The sequence below is a fragment of the Rhinolophus sinicus genome, linkage group LG02, assembly GCF_036562045.2.
Source record: "Rhinolophus sinicus isolate RSC01 linkage group LG02, ASM3656204v1, whole genome shotgun sequence".
Classification (NCBI taxonomy): Eukaryota; Metazoa; Chordata; class Mammalia; order Chiroptera; family Rhinolophidae; genus Rhinolophus; species Rhinolophus sinicus.
Window position 1 is genome coordinate 93,507,301 of NC_133752.1, and position 21,796 is coordinate 93,529,096.

The window sequence follows — 21,796 nt, forward strand, 5'->3', positions numbered from 1 at the left end:
ACAGGCTCCATCCATGGTGGATCAGAACACATTTATAAACCTCATCATTAGACCCTTCTCCGTCTGCTTTCTGCAGGAGATGGCTTCATTCATGCTACAGAGATTTCATTGCACTAGTATTCCGTAGATTTTTTTAATCAATTCATTTTGAAGCATGTTTTACTACAGCATTACTTTGCCTTCCCTACTCTTTATCCACAAATGGCAGGGCACACTAATATTCTAGGATGCCATGTAACTTCTAGACTTCCTGACAGATGAGTTGAATTGGGCAGTTCTACTTGGATTAGTTAAAGAAAGGCTCTGCCTCCAAGGATGAAGGTGAAGAGAAAGGTTAAGAAAATGACTTAAAGAAAGAACCCTTTGACTTCCTCAAGAAGAAACTGAATATACTAAATATACATGGAAGAATGCCTACTGGGTAAGGATAGCAATTACCCATTATGAATGTCAGGCACTGAATGGAGAAGTTTGTACTTATAACATTAAGCACCTCCTCTACCGTTCCCCCTAGCTCAAAGGGAATTGGAGGGTAAGTTACTTTATAAATTATAGTGAGGGTGTATGTTTTTTGGGTTTTTTTTCCGCTGGAAGCTGGAAGAAGTAGAAGGCAAATGGGGCCTTTGAAACCTCCTCTTAAGCAGTAAATAAACGTTCTAGGGCCTTTAATTATTTTCCAGGGTAAAATTCCTTTCTTTCAAGTTGTGAAGAGATACTGAAATTACCCTTTCTCTAAAAATTTAACACAGTTAAAATTCTGTTAAAAAAGATGAAATCTAATCCTAGATTTCATGAGTGTACTATTAAAGTGATCTATCTCTTAGGTAGTATGATATATCAAGATGAAAGGTTCAAGGGGAACCAGGCTACAGTTTTCCTTGTGAAAGTAAGAACTTTGATAGCTGGTGAAATAGCATGTCAACAAAGTGAAGAATAAAAGAAAAAGGCAGCCAGTTTGGTAAAGAACAAAAAACATTTATCGAACTTATGTTTGCTTTTGGAAGGAAAATTGATGCCATAGAGAACTTAATTCAACATAATTCAGTCTAATTTCCTCATCTTCCACTTATTCATTAACCTCCCCACATCTCTCCGCCTCTAACAACATCCACCCCTCTCAAACACAAAGCAAAACAGAAAATAAAGTGCTCCACAGAAAAATAGAATAATTATAAGACAGTCATGAGAACAGAACTACTCCTTCTCTTGACACACAGTAATCCAGCAGGCCCTCATTGGGGTTGGGAGAGTACGATATAAGAGAGGTCTTCTTACAAAAGGTAGAAATCTGGAATGCCATGCAATCACAGGAGAAAAGGGCCAGAAGAGCCTGTTTCTCTGACCCTGTCTTCCCCAAGACTCCATTTCTTAACACAGCCTGACTATGTAGACCTAGAGGCACTGGCCCAACGTACCAGAGGGTTAGCATTTGCCAATTTATTAGAAAGTAGAAAACATCCCAGAACTCCTCAGACTTAATAGAATCTATATTTTAATAAGACATTTGCTTACCTACTAAATGAGCTAACGCTACATTAAAATACTGACTGTGTGGTCAATTATTATAAATCTAGAATTCAAGTTAATACACCCATTAAACATAGACCCAATCTCTTAATTAACAGTACTAATTCCTATTCCTCAAAATCAAAATGTGCAAGTTTAGAAAGTAGTTACAAACTAGTAAATTCCTAGATTATATTATCAGTGCAAATAATCAATGACTAGGAAAGAAATCACTTCATATGACTATTTGCATCCTCAAGGTAAAATCTATGTGGAAGATTGTGACCTCTTTTCTGAGTGAAATTTTAAAATTCAGTTAAAAATAACTGTAGCCTGTACCAAAGAAGAAAATGAGAATTTGTAATTCTAAAATAATCACAATAAATTATAACTTGTAAGAACATTTGATATTCTTATTAAAGAAATAAAGATAATACATGAGATAGGAAATTCAAGTAATGCAACAAAAAGATGACGAGGGGAAAAGGCCCTCCTTACAAAATAATTTCAAGGAGGCAACTGAAAAGAAATAATGGCTACTCACCGCACTGATGTTTTGTTGAGTTGCTTTAATTCTCTGAATTTCGGGAGTATCTGCCACAGTAGAATAGTTAGAAAGCATCTTCTCTGCTTCATCTTTATACTTTTTCTAGAAACAGAAACAGTTAACATGAATCTGAAACTCTGTGTGTGTGCATATGTGCACATGTGAGAGACAGAGAGAAAATGGTAATGATACAACCTCCAATTCTACTACATCACATGGCTGCTGTCAGTTATATCTTATGATTCAAAGCAGTTGTTGATGCAATAGCAAATATAAAAGGAATACGCAAACAGAGTAAGCCAACAGTCTAGGGAGCAGCCTCATCTTTGCTGAGGCAATGGTTCCCACCTCAGTCCATCCACGGCCTCAGGAGGGCTTGACCTCTATGCCACCCACTCCTGTGTATAGAACCTACTCTTCCATGCGCAGTCTCATCCCTGTTCAAAGTTGCCTCATAGCTCCCACAAGTAACCTGGCTCTCTATACCTACTTGCTTTCATGCTTCTGGATCTATGTTCTGCTTCCTACTTCAGATAAAGATACATTTGATTAAGGGAAAGGTACTAGTATTTTTGCAGTTGAGATAAAAATCACAATATTCTGTCTACTGAATTACTACTATGAGCTCTGATACAACTTGGGCAATACCTTCTACTACTACCAGCATTTACATAATACTTACTATGTAATGGGTATTATTCTAAATATTGAACACACATTAGCTCATTCAATTAACTGTGCAAGCAGATACTGTCATTATTCCTTCTTACAGATGGGGAAGCTGAGTCATTAACTAAGAAGTGTCAGAACTAGGATTTAAAATCAGGCACTCTGATTCCAAAATCAGTAACTTTAACCATCATGGCATACTGTTGCTTGTTAGGAAAGGTTTATTCACGTTGAAATGCACCACAGCATCATTATGTCTTCTTAAGAATTCCATTGAATCCAAAATAATTCAAATTCCTTAAAATAAGATGTATCTTTGTGTGATACTCAAAAAATCAACACTGTTAAGTCAAAGAAGCAGGAATTCTGACAGCTCAGGCATCACTTCCTCCGGGAAGCCTTAACTCTTGAATCCTTTACTTTCTGGTAGTGAATATCATGGTTTGTAATACTCTATTTGTATGGATATTAGATTATTAGATTAGCCTGGAGTTCTCCAAGAGCAAAACCATATCTAAGTTTGCATGTAAACAGGTGCTCAGGAAGTATTTGCTGAATGAATGAATGAATGAGCTTGGTATTCTTGAGACAGCAACTTCTCTCCAGTGACTCAAATCACCATTTGTCTGTCTCAGATATTTACCTAGGATATGAGTTCAGCTGATGGAGTTAGCGCCAACTTCAAGTTCACGTGCCACCATGACACACTGAGGACAGATGAATATGAACTTCAGGACAATGCCAACTGCTGTGTCATTAAAGGAGGGTGAGAAGCACACAACTCTTTTGATATTCGACTCTCCTACCATGATACTCATTTTGAACCAGCATTTGTTTAGACTCTTCGTTTATGGTTTAGCCAGAATTTTAACAAAGTTGGTAAAATTTTGTTAGAAGCTATTTTCAGCATAAATCCCATTAATCTAATTTAATTCCTTGGTCAGTATTCCATAACCATTTTATTTTTCATTCTCCTTTATTATTTTTGCCCAAATCAGATTTTAATTATTTTTCTATTGAACGTTTTCTTTTGTGGTCATTATTTCTCCCATATCCAGTTTTTCTAGAGGATGTGACAGGTGTTTGGCAGTCTAAAGTTTACCACGAAAACTTAATTCTTAATTTTTTGTTAATATTCACTTTCACCTTACACCTTGTGCAGTTTTATTCACTCTTAGTTTTAGTTGGAACTGATTATTTTAATGATAATATTCATTATAAAATGGGTAAAATACAACTCATTTGTCATCTTGTTTTTGTAGCGTGAACATTAAAGTCAAGTGTCCAATAGCATTAAAAAAAAAGGTCAAAATGTCCTTGGACTCCAAACAGGGGGCCCCCCTAGCAGAGGAGCTCTGACATTGAATGTCTGTTGAATTGAATCTGCAGCAGTTGTCCCTTTTACTAACGAGGCTAATTATCTTTGGCCAGTGGTTCTTTTACAATAGAGCACACTGACTTTGAATACAGTGTGCTCAAAAAGGTATCAATCATAGAACTGCACAAAACACATGGTGACTGGGTCTCAGAATACATCCTTCTGAGCATCTTCATTTTCTACCAACCTGGCTATATATTTCAGATGCCCTCTTGGCTCGAAGCATATCGGGAATGTCCATGCTCACTTGCATTCCTTTCCCTTTGATTTCAGTTTCTAAGTCTTTCTTATATTCTTTCTAAAAGAACAGAAAATGATCTTCAGAACTTTGCATAACTTCCCATAGCAATGTAGATATTCATGTGTTTGAATCTCAAAGCTACACATGTGGCAATACCATTTATATGCTTTCTATATATAATTCAATGTGTTTATTTTAAATTTTGTACGTCATTCATTTCTTACCTGGCTGGCCATTTCCGATGCTTTCCTAGCTCTCTGGATATCAAGAGTGTCTGTGCTCACCTGCATACCCTTCCCTTTAATTTCAGTCTCCAGATCTCTTTTATAGTCTTTCTGTAGAAAATAAAACATGGAATTAGGGCTCTACAATAATTTGAAAAACTTGAGGTCATTTCAAAGTCAAGATCATGACTTTTGGAGATAAGTTGGACTTTCCTTTTATTCATTTGTTCTTTTGTTTCCATAGAACTATAAAGTTTTAACTTGTGGTAGAAACATGACTTGGAATGACTTACAAGTAATCAGAGACTTTTTTCCCTACTAATTTGAATGAAGAAAGAGAACAGAGGAGTGATGTCATAAAAATGGCAGTGTGAGGTGAGCCTCTTGAAATCTCCCCTAGAATTTACAACAAATTACACAACTATAACTCCACAAAGGATTCCCTGTACAGCAGACAGGCAAGACGAAGAAGCTCACTACTGAAATCACCTAAAGGTGTGCAAATTGCGTGAGCGGGGGAGGAAGGAAGGGAGAAGTGCAAAGACGGAGATGGGGCCACGTGGGCACAGGACGCAGACCTAGCTCAGTGCTCCCAGCTCCCTGCATTCTGGAACAACCACAGCTGTGAGAGAGGAAAGAATTCAGACTGCTAGGAATCCACTTATGGCCCACAGGGCTGAGGGGACAGCATATAACATGGCTGAACCCAACGCTCACAGCAGAGACCTAGGAGCAAAGAAAATGGTGGTTTAAGCCCTCACTGCCGAGCAGAGGATGGAAGCCATAGGCACTGAGACTAGTCGCCCGTCACTAGCCACCCAGAGCACACCCCGCCCCCACCTGCCCAGTGCTAGAAGCGGAACAGTAGCAGTGTCAGATCAAAAGAATAGGATATTTGCAGTTCTGAGCACTGTGGTCCTGAGACACAAACTCGCAGCCCAACTAATTCTGGCAAAGGGGTGGGAGCTGTGGAAGCAGGACTGGCTGTGGTGGTGGTCGCTGCCATTGCTCTGGGCCACCTCTCACAACCTACCCCGTCCCTGCCCCCACATCTGGACGGATCCCTGCAGGAGTAAACGGAGCTGCTGAAACACATGAGCTCTGAATCTTGTGAAGGAAGAGTTTTTGAACTTCAGAAGCTCTCCATATACCCCATGGAGGGAGTGCCCTATGACCCAGATGAACTGTTCACAGAGTTCTGAGAAGCCCGCCTTCCAGGGAATCCCACCATGGTGTAAGAAGCCAGAATAGTGCAGAGAAAACATAACACTACAGTGTGAGAGAGAATAAAAGGCTGCAGTCAGAGAGAAAATAAAACATGCTACCAATACCTGCTGAAAAACAAAAGAAAGACCTCTTTCTATCAACCTGTTGCAGAACCAACTCCTGCAGATGTCTAGGAAGAGAAGTAATAAATCATTAATTGCCATGAATAACCAAGGCAACAAGACAGCTCAGAAAGAAAATGAAAAGTCTCCAAAAAATGAACTTAAAGATATGGAAATACGTGACTTAAATAACAGAGAATTCAAGATTGCAGTTCTGAAAAAACTCAACGAGATGCAAGAAAACATAGACAGGCAGTTTAATGAACTCAGAAACACAATCAAAGAACAAAATGAACATTTTACCAAAGAGATTGAAATTTTAAAAAAGAACCAAACAGAATTTCTGGAGATTAAGAACTCAATAAAAGAAATGAAGAATGAAATAGCCAGTTTACGTAGTAGAGTTGACCAGATGGAGGAAAGAATCAGTGACATCGAAGACAGAAACCTACAAATGATATAGATGGAAGAAGAAAGAGACTGAGACTTGAGACCTAAAATGAATGAAAGAACTCTGCACGAACTTTCTGACTCCATCAAAAAAGGCAATCTAAGAATAATAGGCATACCAGAAGGAGAAGAAAGAGAGAAGAAAACAGAGAGTATATTCAAACAAATAGTCAACGAAAACTTCCCAAACTTGTGGGAAAACTGGATCCTCAAATCCAAGAAGCAAATAGAACACCTAATTACCTCAACCCCAACAGGCCTTCTCCAAGGCACATTGTAGTGAAGCTGTCAAAAATCAACGACAAAGAAAGAATCCTCAAGGCAGCCAGGGAAAAGAAGACGGTAACCTACAATGGAAAGCCCATTAGGATATCATCAGATTTTTCAGCAGAAAATCTACAAGCCAGGAGGGAGTGGAACCAAATATTCAAACTATTGGAAGAGAGAAATTATGAGCCAAGAATAATATATCCAGCAAAGGTATCCTTTAGATATGAAGGAGGAATAAAGACCTTTCCAGACATACAGACGATGAGAAAATTTTCTAACACACGACCTGCACGACAAGAAAACTGAAGAAGGCTATTCAACCAGCATCAATAGGGATAATTTGTGGCAACCAAAACATAAAAGGGGGTAAAGGACTGAACCAGAATATGGGAATGGAGAAAGTAAGCATGCTGAAGAAAATGGAATACTCTAAATATCAAACTTTCTTTTACATAAACTTAATGGTAACCACTCAAAAAAAAAAAATCCAGAACTGAAATATATAATGTAATAAAAGAAGAAACAGAGGGAAAAATCATAGAATACCACCACACTGAAATAATAGACAACAACAAAAAGGCAAAAAAACAATGGAGACACAGTCTTACCAGAAAACTAAAGATAGAATGATAGGAAATCCTCACATATCAATAATCACCCTAAATGTAAATGGACTGAACTCACCAATAAAAAGGCACAGAGTAGCAGATTGGATACAAAAAACTAAGCCAACCATATGCTGCCTCCAAGAGATACATCTCAGCTACAAGGACAAACATAGACTCAAAGTGAAAGGTGGAAATTGACACTCCAAGCAAATGGTATCCAGAGAAAATCAGGTGTAGCCATACTGATATCAGCTAAAACAGACTTCAGGATAAAAAAGGTAACAAGAGACAAAGATGGACATTTCATAATGATAAAAGGGGACTATACAACAAGAAGACATAACAGTCATCAATATTTATGCCCCCAATCAGGGAGCACCGAAATATACCAATCAACTACTAACAGAACTAAAGAGAGAAATTGACCAAAACACAATTATAGTAGGGGACCTAAATACATCATTGAAGCCATGGATAGATCATCCAAACAGAAAATAAATAAATAAAATAGCAGCCCTAAATGACACATTAGATGAAGTGGACATAATTGACATTTATAGAGCACTTCATCCTAAAACATCAGTTTTAGGTGTACATGGAACATTTTCAAGTATAGACCATATATTGGGATATAAAACTAGCCTCAGCAAATTTAAGAAGATTAAAACCATACCAAGCATATTCTATGATCACAAGACTTTGAAATTGGATATCAATTGCAAAAAGAAAGCAGGAAAAATCACAACTACATGGAGATTAAACAACATACTTTTAAAGAACAACTGGGTCAAAGAAGAAATAAGAGGAGAGATCAAAAGATACATAGAAACAAATGAGAATGAAAATACATCCTACCAAAATTTGGGGGATGCAGCGAAAGCAGTTTTAAGAGGGAAATTTATATTACGGACCTATCTCAAGAAACAAGAAAAAATCCAAATAAATAACCTGAAGTTACACCTTAAAGAACTAGAAAAAGAACAAATGAAACCCAAGGTCATCAGAAGAAAGGAAATAATAAAAATCAGAGCAGAACTAAATGAAATAGAGAACAAAAAGACAATAGAAAAAATTAATGTGACAAAGAGCTGGGTCTTTGAAAAGATTAATAAAATTGACAAACCCTTGGCTAGACTCACTAAGATGAAAAGAAAAAAGACACTAATAAACAAAATCAGAAATGAAAGAGGGAAAGTTACCACGGATGCCACAGAAATACAAAGGATCATCCAAGAATACTATGAAAGAGTATATGCAACCAAATTCAATATCCTAGAAGAAATGGACAAGTTCTTAGAAACATATAGCCTTCCTAGGCTGAATCAGGAAGAATTGGAAAATCTAACTAGACTGATTACCAGTAAGGAAATTGAATCAATCATACGAAACCTTCCCAAAAACAAAAGTCCGGAACCAGATGGCTTCTCTAGTGAATTCTACCAAACCTTCAAAGAGAATTTAATACCTGTCCTACTGAAACTCTTCCAAAAAATTGAAGAAGAGACAATACTCCCTAACTCATTTTATGAGGCCAGCATTACCCTAATACCAAAACCTGGTAAGGATAACACAAAAAAAGAAAACTACACCAATATCTCTGATGAATACAGATGCAAAAATCCTAAACAAAATTGTAGCAAATTGAATGCAACAATGCATTAAAAAGATTATTCATCACGACCAAGTGGGATTCATCCCAGGGGCACAAGGATGGTTTAACATATGCAAATCCATCAATGTGATACATCACATAAACAAACAAAATAAAGAACAAAAATCATACGATTATATCAATTGCTGCAGAAAAAAACATTTGACAAGATACAACATCAATTTATGATTAAAACACTTGATAAAATATAAGGTATAGAAGGAAAATAGGTATAGAAGGAAATGTTAAGGTATAGAAGGAATATACCTTAACATAATAAAAGCCATATATGACAAACTCTCAGCTAATCTCATAATTAAGGGTGAAAAACTGAAGCCCTTTGTTCTACGTTCAGGAACACGACAGGGCTGCCCCCATCACCTCTGCTTTTCAACATACTGTTGGAAGTGCTCGCCAGAGCAATCAGGCAAGACAAAGAAATAAAAGGCATTCAAACTGGGAATGAAGAAGTTAAATTGTCACTCTTTGCAGATGACATGATGCTATATATAGAAAACCCTAAAGACTCTACCAAAAAGCTATTAGAAACAATAAATGAATACAGTCAAGTTGCCAGCTACAAAATCAATGTACAAAAGTCCATTGCATTCCTATATACTAACAATGAAATCTCAGAAAAAGAAATAAAAAAACAATTCCTTTTGCAATTGCAACAAAAAGAATAAAATACCTAGGAATAAACTTAACCAAGGATGTGAAGGACCTTGATGCTGGCAGAATTGGAAAGCCACGTGCAAAAAAATGAAACTGGACTGCTATCTGTCACCATGTACCAAAATTAATTCAAAATGGATCAAAGACTTAAGCATAAGACCTGACACAATAAACTGCATAGAAGAAAACATAGGTACTAAACTTATGGACCTTGGGTTCAAAGAGCATTTTATGAATTTGACTCCAAAGGCAATGGAAGTAAAATCTAAAACAAATGAATGGGACTATATCAAACTTAAAAGCTTCTGCACAGCAAAAGAAACCATCGACAAAATAAAGAGGCAACCAACCGAATGGGAGATTTTTGCAAACAGCGCCTCCAATAAAGGGCTAATATCCAAAATATGCAAGGAACTCATACAACTCAACAACAAAAAAACAAACAACCCAATTGAAAAATGGGCAGAGGACCTGATGAGACATTTCTCCAAAGAGGACATACAAATGGCAAATAGACATGAAAAAGTGCTCAACATCACTAATCATCAGAGAAATGCAAATAAAAACCACAATGAGATATCACCTCACCCCAGTCAGAATGGCTATCATCAACAAGACAAATAGTAACAAGTGTTGGAGAGGCTGTGGAGAAAAAGGAACCCTCATACACTGTTGGTGGGAATGCAGACTGGTGCAGCTGCTATGGAAGGCAGTGTGGAGGTTCCTCAAAAAATTACGAATAGAATTACCGTATGACCCAGCAATCCCTCTCCTGGGTATCTACCAAAAAAATCTGAAAACATTTCTCCATAAAGACACATGTGCTCCAATGTTCACTGCAGCTTTGCTTACGGTGGCCAAGACATGGAAACAACCAAAATGTCCTTCGATAGATGAATGGATAAAGAAGTTGTGGTATATATACACAATGGAATACTATTCGGCAGTAAGAAAAGATGAAATAGGACCATTTGTGACCATATGGATGGATCTTGAGATTATAAAGCTAAGCGAAATAAGTCAGACAGAAAAAGTAGAGAACCATATGATTTCACTGATATGTGGTTATAAACCAGAAACAACAAAAGAACAAGACAAACAACTGAAAGAACAAAAACTCAAAGACATAGACAATAGTTTAGGGGTTACCAGAGGGTAAGGTGGGTAGAGCGGGGCTCTAGAAGAGGGTAAACGGGGTCTAATATATGGTGATGGAAAGAGAACTGATTCTGGGTGGTGAACACACAATGGGATTTATAGATGATATATTACAGAGTTGTATTTTTGAAACCTATGTAACTTTACTAACAATTGTCGTTTCAATAAACTTTAAAGAAAAAAAAAAGAAAGAGAACAGATAGGTGCTTTTATTACACAAGACAGCAAGAGATTTTCATTTCCTCCTGGACGTGGATGGAGAAAGAAGCAGCCCCAGGAGCTGCTAGATGCCCCTTTGCAAACAGGAGAAGGAAGCCTGCTAAGAACTGAAAGATCAAAACTGAAAGTGAATTACACTGAGTCTTAGATCAAGCCACGTGGAAGAATTCCTCTACTGTTTAGTAGAACAATAAATCATCTGCTTTTGTGAGCCAGCTTGAGTTGGATTATCTGTTCCTTACAAAATGTCAAAATGACACAGACGCAAACGTCCTAATGAAAAAGACCCTTGTCTCATTTTAAAACTATTAATTATAAAATTCAGCAAGCTGTACACTTATAAATTGTACACTTTTCTGGATCCATGTTATTCTTCAATGGAAAGTATTATTAAAAGAAAAAAACTATAGATAATATCTAATTGCATTTCTTCCAAAACAGTTATTTCCCATTGTGCTGACATACTCTAGATTTGTAGATTACCTCTTTTAAAGTAAATGTGTCTTGCTTATTTGTGATGTTCTAAATTTAGAGAACAGTCATAAGCAAAAATCTCAATTTCAGAGAAATATTATATTTTTCGCTATTTACTGCGCATAAATCTGCCCATTTTCACTGACTTAGATGCTCAGTTTCATTTTTTTAATAAAAGTTCTAGTAATAATATTTAACTTTCTAAACAATAACACTTAATTATTACTCTGCCTGTAAAACGCTCCAAGATTTTAGTAAGCCTCTTAAGGCCCCCAAACAAAACACTTCATTTGAAGGACAATATATGTAAGCAGCGAGGCACTAATCATAAACGGCCACCAAAGTCCCACAGTAGCAAGGATGTCATTTAATTCTCCAATAGAACTATCAAATCTAAAAGCGTTCTAAAGCCCATAAATAGACTACGTAGGGAACCAGTTGTATCAGTTATTTTTGACGCATACTGAAACATCCGGAAACTTAGAAGGCTTAAAACAACATGATGGCATCTATGTTTCTGGACTGCAAGCCCCAATGCACACTTCCTTTTACAGCCTCTGCCTGAATCATGTTTGCTAATGTCTCATTGGCTAAAGAAAATCACATGGCCCAAGCCCATAGGTATTGGAAAGTTTGACTATTGGGGATCATTCATGTAACAATATACCACATTGACTTTACTTATAAAAATAAACTTTGTACTATGGCACAATCCCAAACTCTTGTTGAAAAGGATTTGAGAGCCTGTCTTTTGGGCAAAATGGGACATGGTTATGATTATATGATTACAAAGATAATAGTATCACAAAATTGGTTTGGGTTGCACGTGACCATAGTACAGCTGACTCCTCTAGGCCTGTTTTTCCCTAGGTTCTCAGTAACTAAGTTTGCACCATTTTCCTAGTACACAGTCCCAAGGTACATACAGACACCTAAATCAGCATATCACTGAATAAACTAATGTATTACCATAGTAAAGAAAGAATGACATTCCAACTTTTCATAAAAGTAGTATGTCGTAGAAGCCTGCCCTTAGGTAAAAAGTGTGAAATACAAAATAATATTTCTGTTCTTTCCACATTCTGTTCTCCAGCAAAAAGATGCTTTCTTTTGGCTTCAACTCTCAGTCCCATGAGGATGATTTTGAAAACTCTTCTCCTCCCTCAAATTCCCCACTCCCACCCCCATACGCCAATTCAGTACCTTGAACTAACCCTGGATGTCACTCCTCCTCATAATAACAAAAATTTCAGAGAATTGTGAGTAGTGGTTTGATAGTTACTGAGTAGATAGTTACTCGGAAGCCCCAGGAGACCACCTTAAAAAAAGAACTATGAAACCTACAACATGAATGACAAGAAATAGTGCAAGAAAGAACCAACCATCCAAAGATTAAGTGAAGGGCTTTCAGGAAGAGAACAGAGCTGTACAGAGACCCTAAAACCTGTGGGGGTGCAGACTGGAAGCCTGTGAGGCCACAGCACAATGAACAAGGGAAGAGGAAGAGCAGGAGGGGGGGCTTTGAGCACCAGAGCAAGGAGTATGGCGTCTGCACTGGACATAACTGGAAACCACTCAATAGTTTTCAGTCAGAGGAGTAACACAGTTTTATTCTTCAAGGGTTGTTCTGGCTGCTGGGCAGAGAATGGATACTAAGAGGACAACAACGAAAGCAGAATTCTGGTTAGGGAGCGACTGTAATGATCCAGGTAATAAATAGAGATGGTAGCTTGCACTAGGGTAGGGAGAAGGAGATGGATTTAGGAAACCATTATGGAAGTGGAGTCAATAAAACTTTTTGACAAGAGGAATCAAAGTGATATCTGGGATTTCATTGATGACATTTGCTAAGAAGGGGGTAGAAGAGGGAAGCAAATCCGAGGAATAATTAAGGGTTCTGGTTTCAGCATGTATTGCTAAATCCCTGTTATACTGTATATGTCATTTACACGGGATAAAGCCTACGAGACATCAAAAGGTAAATGGTTGAATATTCACATCCAAATTAAGAACACTTAATTTTTCTGTAAGAATGAGATAGAACTATACGAAGTGGCATGGAAAAAAGGTCTGCAATATGTAGTGAGGAAAGCAAGCGCAGAACAAAGTTCATGGTATTTAAGTTCTTTAAGTCTGTGTGTGCACAAATGTATGTTCACCTATATATACATAAATATAGATCTGGAAGGCTCTAGAACAAATTTATAACAATGACTATCTCTCAGGAGGAGAATCAAATTAGGGGCAGGGTGAAAGTAGGTTTTTAAACACTTGTTCAGCATGTACCACTCCCCTCCCCCGCCATTTCTAAATGGAACTGCTGTTCGTCAAGAATTCTATGTCATCCCCAGTTTCTTTATCTAAACTATTTAAGGCCATCCCATCCCCCTGGCCAGTACCTAACCCTGGGGATGTAGGCAGATCCCAACACAGCAGTAACTCCCCTGGCAGTTAGTCAGCTACCTCCACCCTACAGATAGCCAGGGTGGGAGTTAATCCTGAGACAGCTCGTCCTAACTGCAAGTGTCCCTTAACGTTATAGCTCTCAGCATAGTCCCAGTGAAGCCTCCCCCCAATCAGCCTTGAGATAAATAAGTGGTACCCCTTCACCTACACCCCTAAACTTCTCCTTACATGTGTTCTTACAAAGTCATCTCTCCCCAAATACTCTCCGCTCCACTCACCCCTTTATAGTCTTAAAATTACAGGGGGAGTTCAAGAGGTATGGAACTGATTCTGGGGTATTTCCTTTGAAAAATACACACATGGTCTGACTCCAACAACTTTGTTTTCTGATAGCTAGCATATCATAGCATCGAAGCCAAAATTTCTAAATTAGCATGCTGTCACTGCATGTATGGTATAAAGAGGAAATTATATTGGATGAATGAACATGGTTATAATACCTCAACCCCAAATGCTGACTCTAGAAATTTCAGGCATGGTGATGAGTCAGCAGAGGATATTTTGAGAACATGCAATCAGATCACACAGAAGTGGCTATCAATGTCATGTTCGAGTCTCAATACATGATTTTCAAGTTCTGTTCAGAAAGTTGGAAACACGGATATATCAAATACATCAAATAACACATGATCGATTTTTCTTAAAGAAAAATAGTATGAAAACATTTATCATAACCTAGATTAACGTGAAATTTGTTGTATTATGGGTGTTTGTGTTCTATTAAAATGCCTTTCCCCAAGTTTTCTTTGACATATTTAAAGGAAATGAACAAAGCAGAAACTGTAAATTTTCAAATAAGCATGATGATTTGGAAGAATTTCCATTCCAAACTGTTAAACTACCTAGGAAGTTAAGTAAACAGATGGGTGACCCTGAGAACCATCCTAGGTCATCAGCATATTACACTCCCCCGAGCTTAGGCACAGTGATTGGGTTGGGTGTGGGCACAGAATAGAAGATGATCCACAATGACATTCCATCTCTGGGCATGAATTGTAACTATAAGAAAACAGATGCTCAGTTCCCACTGGGATTACTAGCCACAGATAGGAGTTATCTTGATGGTAGGAGGTGCCATCACATAAAGACAGCCTCCCAAGACTGAAGCAACAGAGAAGATAACAGAATGGAGAGATGAAGGAAGAGAGACATCATTTGAATTGCAACCGGAAGGAAACCTGGTCTTTGTACTTCTCTAGTCATAAGCCAAAACACTTCCTTTGTTGCTTACCCCAGTTTGAGTTGGGTTTCTATCAGTTGCAATATGACTAATAGGGACATCACCATCATCATGATCACCATAGTTTACTAACATATTGGTATAAAGCACTGAATTTTTTCACTGCTTAAATTCAGCGAGATTCTCCTCCAAGCACAGTGCCATTAGTTGATACCAAAATGACGTAACATAATAATGTGACATGATGACATAAAGGACTGAAAGCACTTCAGAGGTACTTCATTCCTTCTTATAAATTTTACGTAAAGTAAGCAATGGCCACTTTCATGTTATAAAGAGGTTTAACTAGACTCATTCAGCAATCTAGGCAAGGGCTGGGAGAGGCGGTTGGGTTGTGAGCGTGTGAACTTTTAAACTGCTGTTAGCAACAGACAGAACAACCTTCCTATTCTGCCTCTTCCTGGCTGAAAAGATCAAGTTAAACTGCATAAACCTATTTTGGTTCATAGTATAGATTTTTCCCAAATGTGGGGAAAGAGTCATTTTTCTCATACCACATAGAAAGGAGATGGTGAGCATCTTTTTTTTAATTCATTGATTGGGGAAAGACAACCAGGACATAGCTGCTTATAATCATCTGACACATAAAGTTGTGGAATGTATACGTAATCTTTGAGAAAGATTTTTAGACAAGGACATCAGCTGAAAATTCGTACATTCTCAGTTGTCAAATAAATGCACTCACCTCACTAGCCATTTCAGATGCTCGTTTTGCTCTTTGAATATCAAGAACTTCAGGATTCACGTCCATTCCTCTCCCTTTGATTTCATTTTCCAAATCTTTTTTATATTCCTTCTATGAGACAAGAATATTACAGTTTGAAATTTACTGGGAAGCTCTGTATCTTATATACTGTTTCAGTAGATACTTCCCAGAGACCACAGAAAGGAGAAACTATTTCTAGAAAAGAATAAACCAGACTCCTGAGCATTCGTGCTCTTTATTTCCTACAGAAAATTTTCCCTTTTAATCATGTTTACAGTGGCTTCCAATATTATCAGTCTTTTTTCCCTTTCATCCTTTCTTCCTACATAGGTTGGTATCATATCAGTGCCATACTTTTAAAAAGATGTCTTCCCTTTAAATGGTAAGGAAGATCTTAGGAATACATGCTTCTTATTAATTATTTGAAGTATTTCTTTGAAAACTGTCTATAAAATATGAATCACCAAAAGAACATAGTTGAAAAAGAATGAAAAACTACAAAATCAAAAGGATTGATGTAGCCAGTATTTTTAAAAAGTTACCATTTTATTCAAAGATTCATAGAACCAAATAATTTCCTACAGATTGATAATATGTAGCTTGAATTTCATCTATTTTAATGTTATACTTTCAGTAGATCCAAATGACTTTAATGCATATATAACTTGGGTTGTTTTTTGTGTGTGTTAATGAATTTCTTGTTTTCTTTCTAATTGTATTCTGAAAACAATAAATATCTCTTAATCCAATTCAACTAAGTTGCATTTATGACTAACTTGCCAGATGAAACATGAGACTTCCTTTAATGATAAGAAATCATGTTCCAGTTAATTCTAGGGTTCATTTCATGTTATTTTCTCTTTGGCCAGTATAATTAAATTAGCCGGTCCTCTGCTTAACTAATCCCCTATAAGACATTGCAATGACCTACATGTAATTTTGGAAAGAGCTCTGGTGTCAAATGACCTGGAGGAAAGTCAGAGTTCTTCCAATTATATGGTCATGTGACCTTCAAGAGCAGCTGAAGTAACTGAGCATTGATTTCCACAAAGGCAAAATGAAAATAAAAATACTAGTTCTACCAATGATAAAGAGAAATTGGGGGAATCAAGTGAAATGAAGTATAAAATGATACTTTGAACACTCTAATGACAACATAAATATAAAAACCATAATAAAGTAAAAAAATGCAAAGACAGTTTAAAGCTAAATACTTAGAAAGAGAAGTTCCATTTCATTAAGTCACTAAGAATCCCTTTTTAAAGTTAGACATCTCTATAACTTAATTAAAAAAATTTTAATCACACTCTTCTGGGCCTTTTTTTCTATCTTGAGGTCTACATGCTAAATCAATAAATCTAAAAAAAGATTCTCTCAAAAAGAAAGAGTAAAATAAAAAGGCAATGGTATTGTATTAAAATCATTTATGGATCTCAAAATAGAGCTCACATTGTCACTAGTATGTACATGATGAAAAGATTCCCCCTTTAAAAACTCACATAAATGCTACGTATTTTTTAAATGGAACACAATTAATACCAGGAAGTTGCCAAGTGACTCGCCTTCAACTTCAAAGTATTTTATAAGAATGAAAAGTGAGAAAAGGTAAGGCAGCAAGAGAACTCTTCCATAAATTATGTGCCTATTTCAGCCCAACATATATTATAACAGTGAGTCACGTTAAATGTATAAAAGAAGTTAACGGTAAAAACCAGTTGGCACTTGGTTTTTAAGAAGTTCATAGTGATGTGCGTCTATGTAGGTAATGATATGCATTCATTTCACTGGTTTAAGATATGTCTTTCAGGAATAATTTCTTCAGTTCAAAATTCAGGCTGAAATGGAGTTCTCAAACACTTTTCCTTCATGTAAAAGAATCTATTTAAATAGAGAGTTGGAAAAGCTCCTAATTACTTTGCAGTCATTTAAAAGAAAAAAAAAAAAGACAAAAATTTTAAAGGGATGGACTATGAACATGGTATTGTCAATTGTTAGATTTGAGGACCTTAATGTCCATTTAATTTTTTTTTAACTTTTTTGTATTTTAAGTGTATTTTTCCAGGACCCATCAGTTCCAAGTCGAGTAGTTGTTTCAATCTAGCTGTGGAGGGTGCAGCTCACACCGGCCCATGCGGGGATCGAACCAGCAACCCTGGTGTTACGAGCATCATGCTCTAACCAACTGAACTAACTGGCCAACCCCATGTTCAATAAATTTAATACACTAATTGTGAGCCAAATGCACCACTAAGTTTGTGGGAAAAATCCTGCTGAGATAAAATTAAAAAATGGACATGAGCTCCTGTGTTCTATATACTAAATATACCATTTTTTCCTTACTTAGAACACAAACTACCTATAAATAGTGTACCGTTTATCCAGACCTTCACACATGAGTACCTCATTTCTGGTGTCAAATGTCATGAGAATGCTACAGGTAAGTTACAGAAAAAGCTGGTTCTAATATGAAAATTAAAAACTCTATTACTAAAGGTCAGAGTGAGGGAAAGAGTAATGGATTTATATCTAAAACTCACTGAGTTAGTAGAGAATTGTTAAGTAAATATTTCCAAGGTTATTTCTGTAGTTTTCAGTTTTCTTTTGCAGTATTTAATGGTAAACAGCAGAATCATACCTCCTTCAGAAGGTTGGTGATGTACTTTACATGTAAAAATTCTGGAGTTTTGTCTAAATCCAGTGATGACCTTCCTTTAATCTCCTTCTCAAAATCTTCTCTGTACACTTTCTGTTAAATAAGACCAGAGCATTTTAAATTTAGAAAATATTAATGACTGTTAAAAAGATTATAGAACAAGAGTCTCCTGAAACAAAATTGATGTTTTTTTTATATAATTCTACCACTTCAGTCTTCTTATCAACAGGAAAATAACTCCAATTTTGCCATAAATTTTAGAATTCTACCAACCAAAAGCAGAATCATCAAGAACCACACCCTCTGGGAAAGCATTGTGGGTGAGGCTGTTTAACATCTTATAGACTGTTACTGTTCGACATCAGCCAATCTGAGGAGGAGAACCAATAAGGTTGGCTATTTGATTGGATCACCTGACTGATTCACTCAAAAGGGAGTGGATCCATCCACTGGAAGAAAATCTGACAGCATGGAAGCCCACTTAAACCAAAATAACATTAGTGTTCATTTCCTCACCATCCCTCTCACTGGCAGTGTTTTGTGAATTCAGGAAAGACCATTGCTAAAATGTTACGGAAGCTGAAGGGGAAGATTATCCTTGAAGGATTTGGCATTCAGAATATTTCTCTACCATCTTTGGAGTTTGATATGAATCCAGTCACATTGTGAGGAGACTCTTATCTTGAATCTCACAAATTGTTCTAAATTCTACCATTTAAGCTATGCATTTGAAAATCAGTGGAAACCCATGCTTTATGACTACAAAGACAGTCTCTCTAAATAACAAGAATGTCCATCCATGTGAAATTTTTGCCAAACAAGAGCCCAGATTTTGCCAACTAAATATTTTATTCAAAGTGCATCACAAAGATGATAAAAACAAATTTTACATGGGATTATTATTAATGCAAAATGAAAAGCTATTGCCAGGTTCATTATACACTTATTACAGAGATAAGTGATTGTATAAAGAAATTCTACAAACCATGTGGGAGGATAAGAGAACAGACTGCCTCCCCACCTACATTTGTGTTACATATGGCTATTTAACAAATAGTCTGGGTATAGCCAGAGGAAAGGCCACAATGGATGGTCTGTAAATACTAAAGCTAACAAAGCTAATTAAAAGGTTGCATTGAAAACATTCTGAATTAAAGGAACTGCAGACACACCAAAGAACAATATTGAGAGGTTATCCTCTTAGGTAAAACTAACTGAGATAATACAGTTATAGGGCTGAATCTAAGGCATTTCCAGGCCAAATATGACTCTTTAAAAAAGTAAAATATAACTATATATGTGTTTACTTATTTCAGATATTTCACTTCAAAAAGCCCTTCTCCTCTGAAAAAAAATATTTTACTGAAGTAAGTCATTAAGAAAGGTTGATTATGACTAAAACTGGCTAGTATATAACTTAGAAAAAAAACTTTGAGTCTGTTTTTTGTTAGGAGAGCTCTATTTGTGAAACAGAAGACAAAGAACTATTCAAAGCCATATTTAGAGATTTCTAGAAAACACTGATTAAATGTACATCTGGCATTAGAAGAAAGTGAAGAAGCAGAATTGCATATAACAAAATAAGAGTGGCCTTTCATGAGATCATCAGTACTTACCTTTACCTTGCTGAGAAGCTCATGGTCAAGTTTACCAAGGAGTAAACACCATCTCTAAGCCAGATGGTTTGCTTTGTATCTACTTCATTGGTCCCGTATTTAAAGACATTTTTCACACCACCAAAATTTGTCAAACTAAGATGTTTAGATATTTTATTTTTCTAGCATATATGTGTATGCTAAATTATACAGAATAAATTACATAGCATAAATCTTTATAGTGTACATTTGGTCCAAAGATATTTTCTATTAAAAGATTTCTTCTTCCTCAAGCCCTGCTGAGCAGAAACATAACTGCTAAGCCTAAAAATCGAACAGCCAATGGCTGCAAATGAAGGGAAAAACGTCTCAGCCTCTGCAAAGGACAATTTCCCGCTAGTGACAATACAAGAAATCAGAATAGCAAAAATTGAAAGCCAATATTAACAAAAGGTGCACACATGCCACACTGTAAGTGAATTCCACAGCATATACTAAATGCATACCTACAGTTTAAAGTTGACTTACACCTGTTGTCGAAACAGCCAACCGAAAGCAGTTAATTAGTTCATCTGAATGATTTTTTTTTTCAGTTGTCAACATTGAATTTTCCTCTTGTTCTCTGGAGCCATAACAATGGTAAAAGTCAAGTGCTAGCTATCAGACTGCAAAATCTGCACAAGGAAACTAGCTACGTAGAATGTGTAGCATTTTTTCAGTGCTGAGGGCACCTTTAAAGTCCCTGTCATCTGTACAGTGGAATTTGTACTTGGGAAACCTTTTCTCATTTGAGGGTCCATCCCCAGTGGAAAGTAAACTGAGCATTTCATGTAAATGAAGACAATTTAGTCTACTCTGCCAATTCTTTGAAAAGCAAATATATATGCATATATATATACACACACACACGCATATATATGTATTTATATATACATATATATTTATATATAGTTATACACACACACACACAGGGCACCAAAAAATGTATACACATTTTAAGAAAGGAAAACAACTGCATTAAAATTGTAATATTCAATATATACCAATAACAAAGATGAATACAAGTCACGTTTGACTTCTGCAATTACCAGAGGTGCTCAAAGTGGTTACCATCAGTGCCCAGACACTTCTGGATATGGCAAACTACTGCTTGAGCAATAACGACCAAAGTGCCCACTTGTATACATTTATTTGGCGTGTGTGTGTGTGTGTGTGTGTGTGTGTGTTTGGGGGTGTTTAATTGGCTTAAGAAGATATAAGACATAAAAATATAAGTATTTTCTCCTCTCTTTCTTGAAGAAGAAATTAACTGAGACAATCCAACAAGACACAGAAATATCTAAGTGCCGTTTCCTTGAGAAGATAAATTACAGCATCTCAACAAACAGCACATATAATGTTTACAAAATTCCTATGAGAGTTTTACTGTCCAGAAGTTATCATTCCTCTTGTTTTGCTGTTGTTACTGGAGAATAGAAAAGGTCTTGCCCACTGAGTATGCCTGGAGTGAAGCACTAAAACTGTAATCGGCTGACATTACCGCCGCTATTTCTGTCCCTTTGAAGTGATAACTTCGTTGTACCCAAAGAATTGGGATGTTGGCTGCAGACAAACCTTATGTGTCTGGTATCTGCCCCCAAAAATGTAGGAAAAAAAAAAAACTTCAGAAGAGATCTTACTGGGACAGAGTGAAACCAGTGTGGGCAATATTTGTGACTTAGCATTATCTTACATAGAG

The 21,796-nt window shown here is 36.6% G+C and overlaps 1 protein-coding gene across 10 annotated transcripts in view; it reads right to left on the reverse strand.

Annotated features, from left to right (window-relative positions):
- NEBL (nebulette) overlaps positions 1 to 21,796 on the reverse strand; it is a 341,852-nt gene that overhangs the window by 40,659 nt on the left and 279,397 nt on the right. For 8 of the 10 annotated variants that reach the window (XM_074324852.1, XM_074324851.1, XM_074324856.1 and 5 more), the window contains 5 exons: positions 18,446 to 18,556; positions 15,790 to 15,900; positions 4,566 to 4,676; positions 4,288 to 4,398; positions 2,051 to 2,155 (listed from right to left, as the gene is read on the reverse strand). The exons of the other annotated variants lie outside the window; for them this stretch is intronic. In XM_074324852.1, the coding sequence (XP_074180953.1) occupies positions 2,051 to 2,155; positions 4,288 to 4,398; positions 4,566 to 4,676; positions 15,790 to 15,900; positions 18,446 to 18,556 (549 nt within the window). The remainder of the gene's footprint in view (positions 1 to 2,050; positions 2,156 to 4,287; positions 4,399 to 4,565; positions 4,677 to 15,789; positions 15,901 to 18,445; positions 18,557 to 21,796) is intronic. 10 annotated transcript variants of the gene reach the window in all.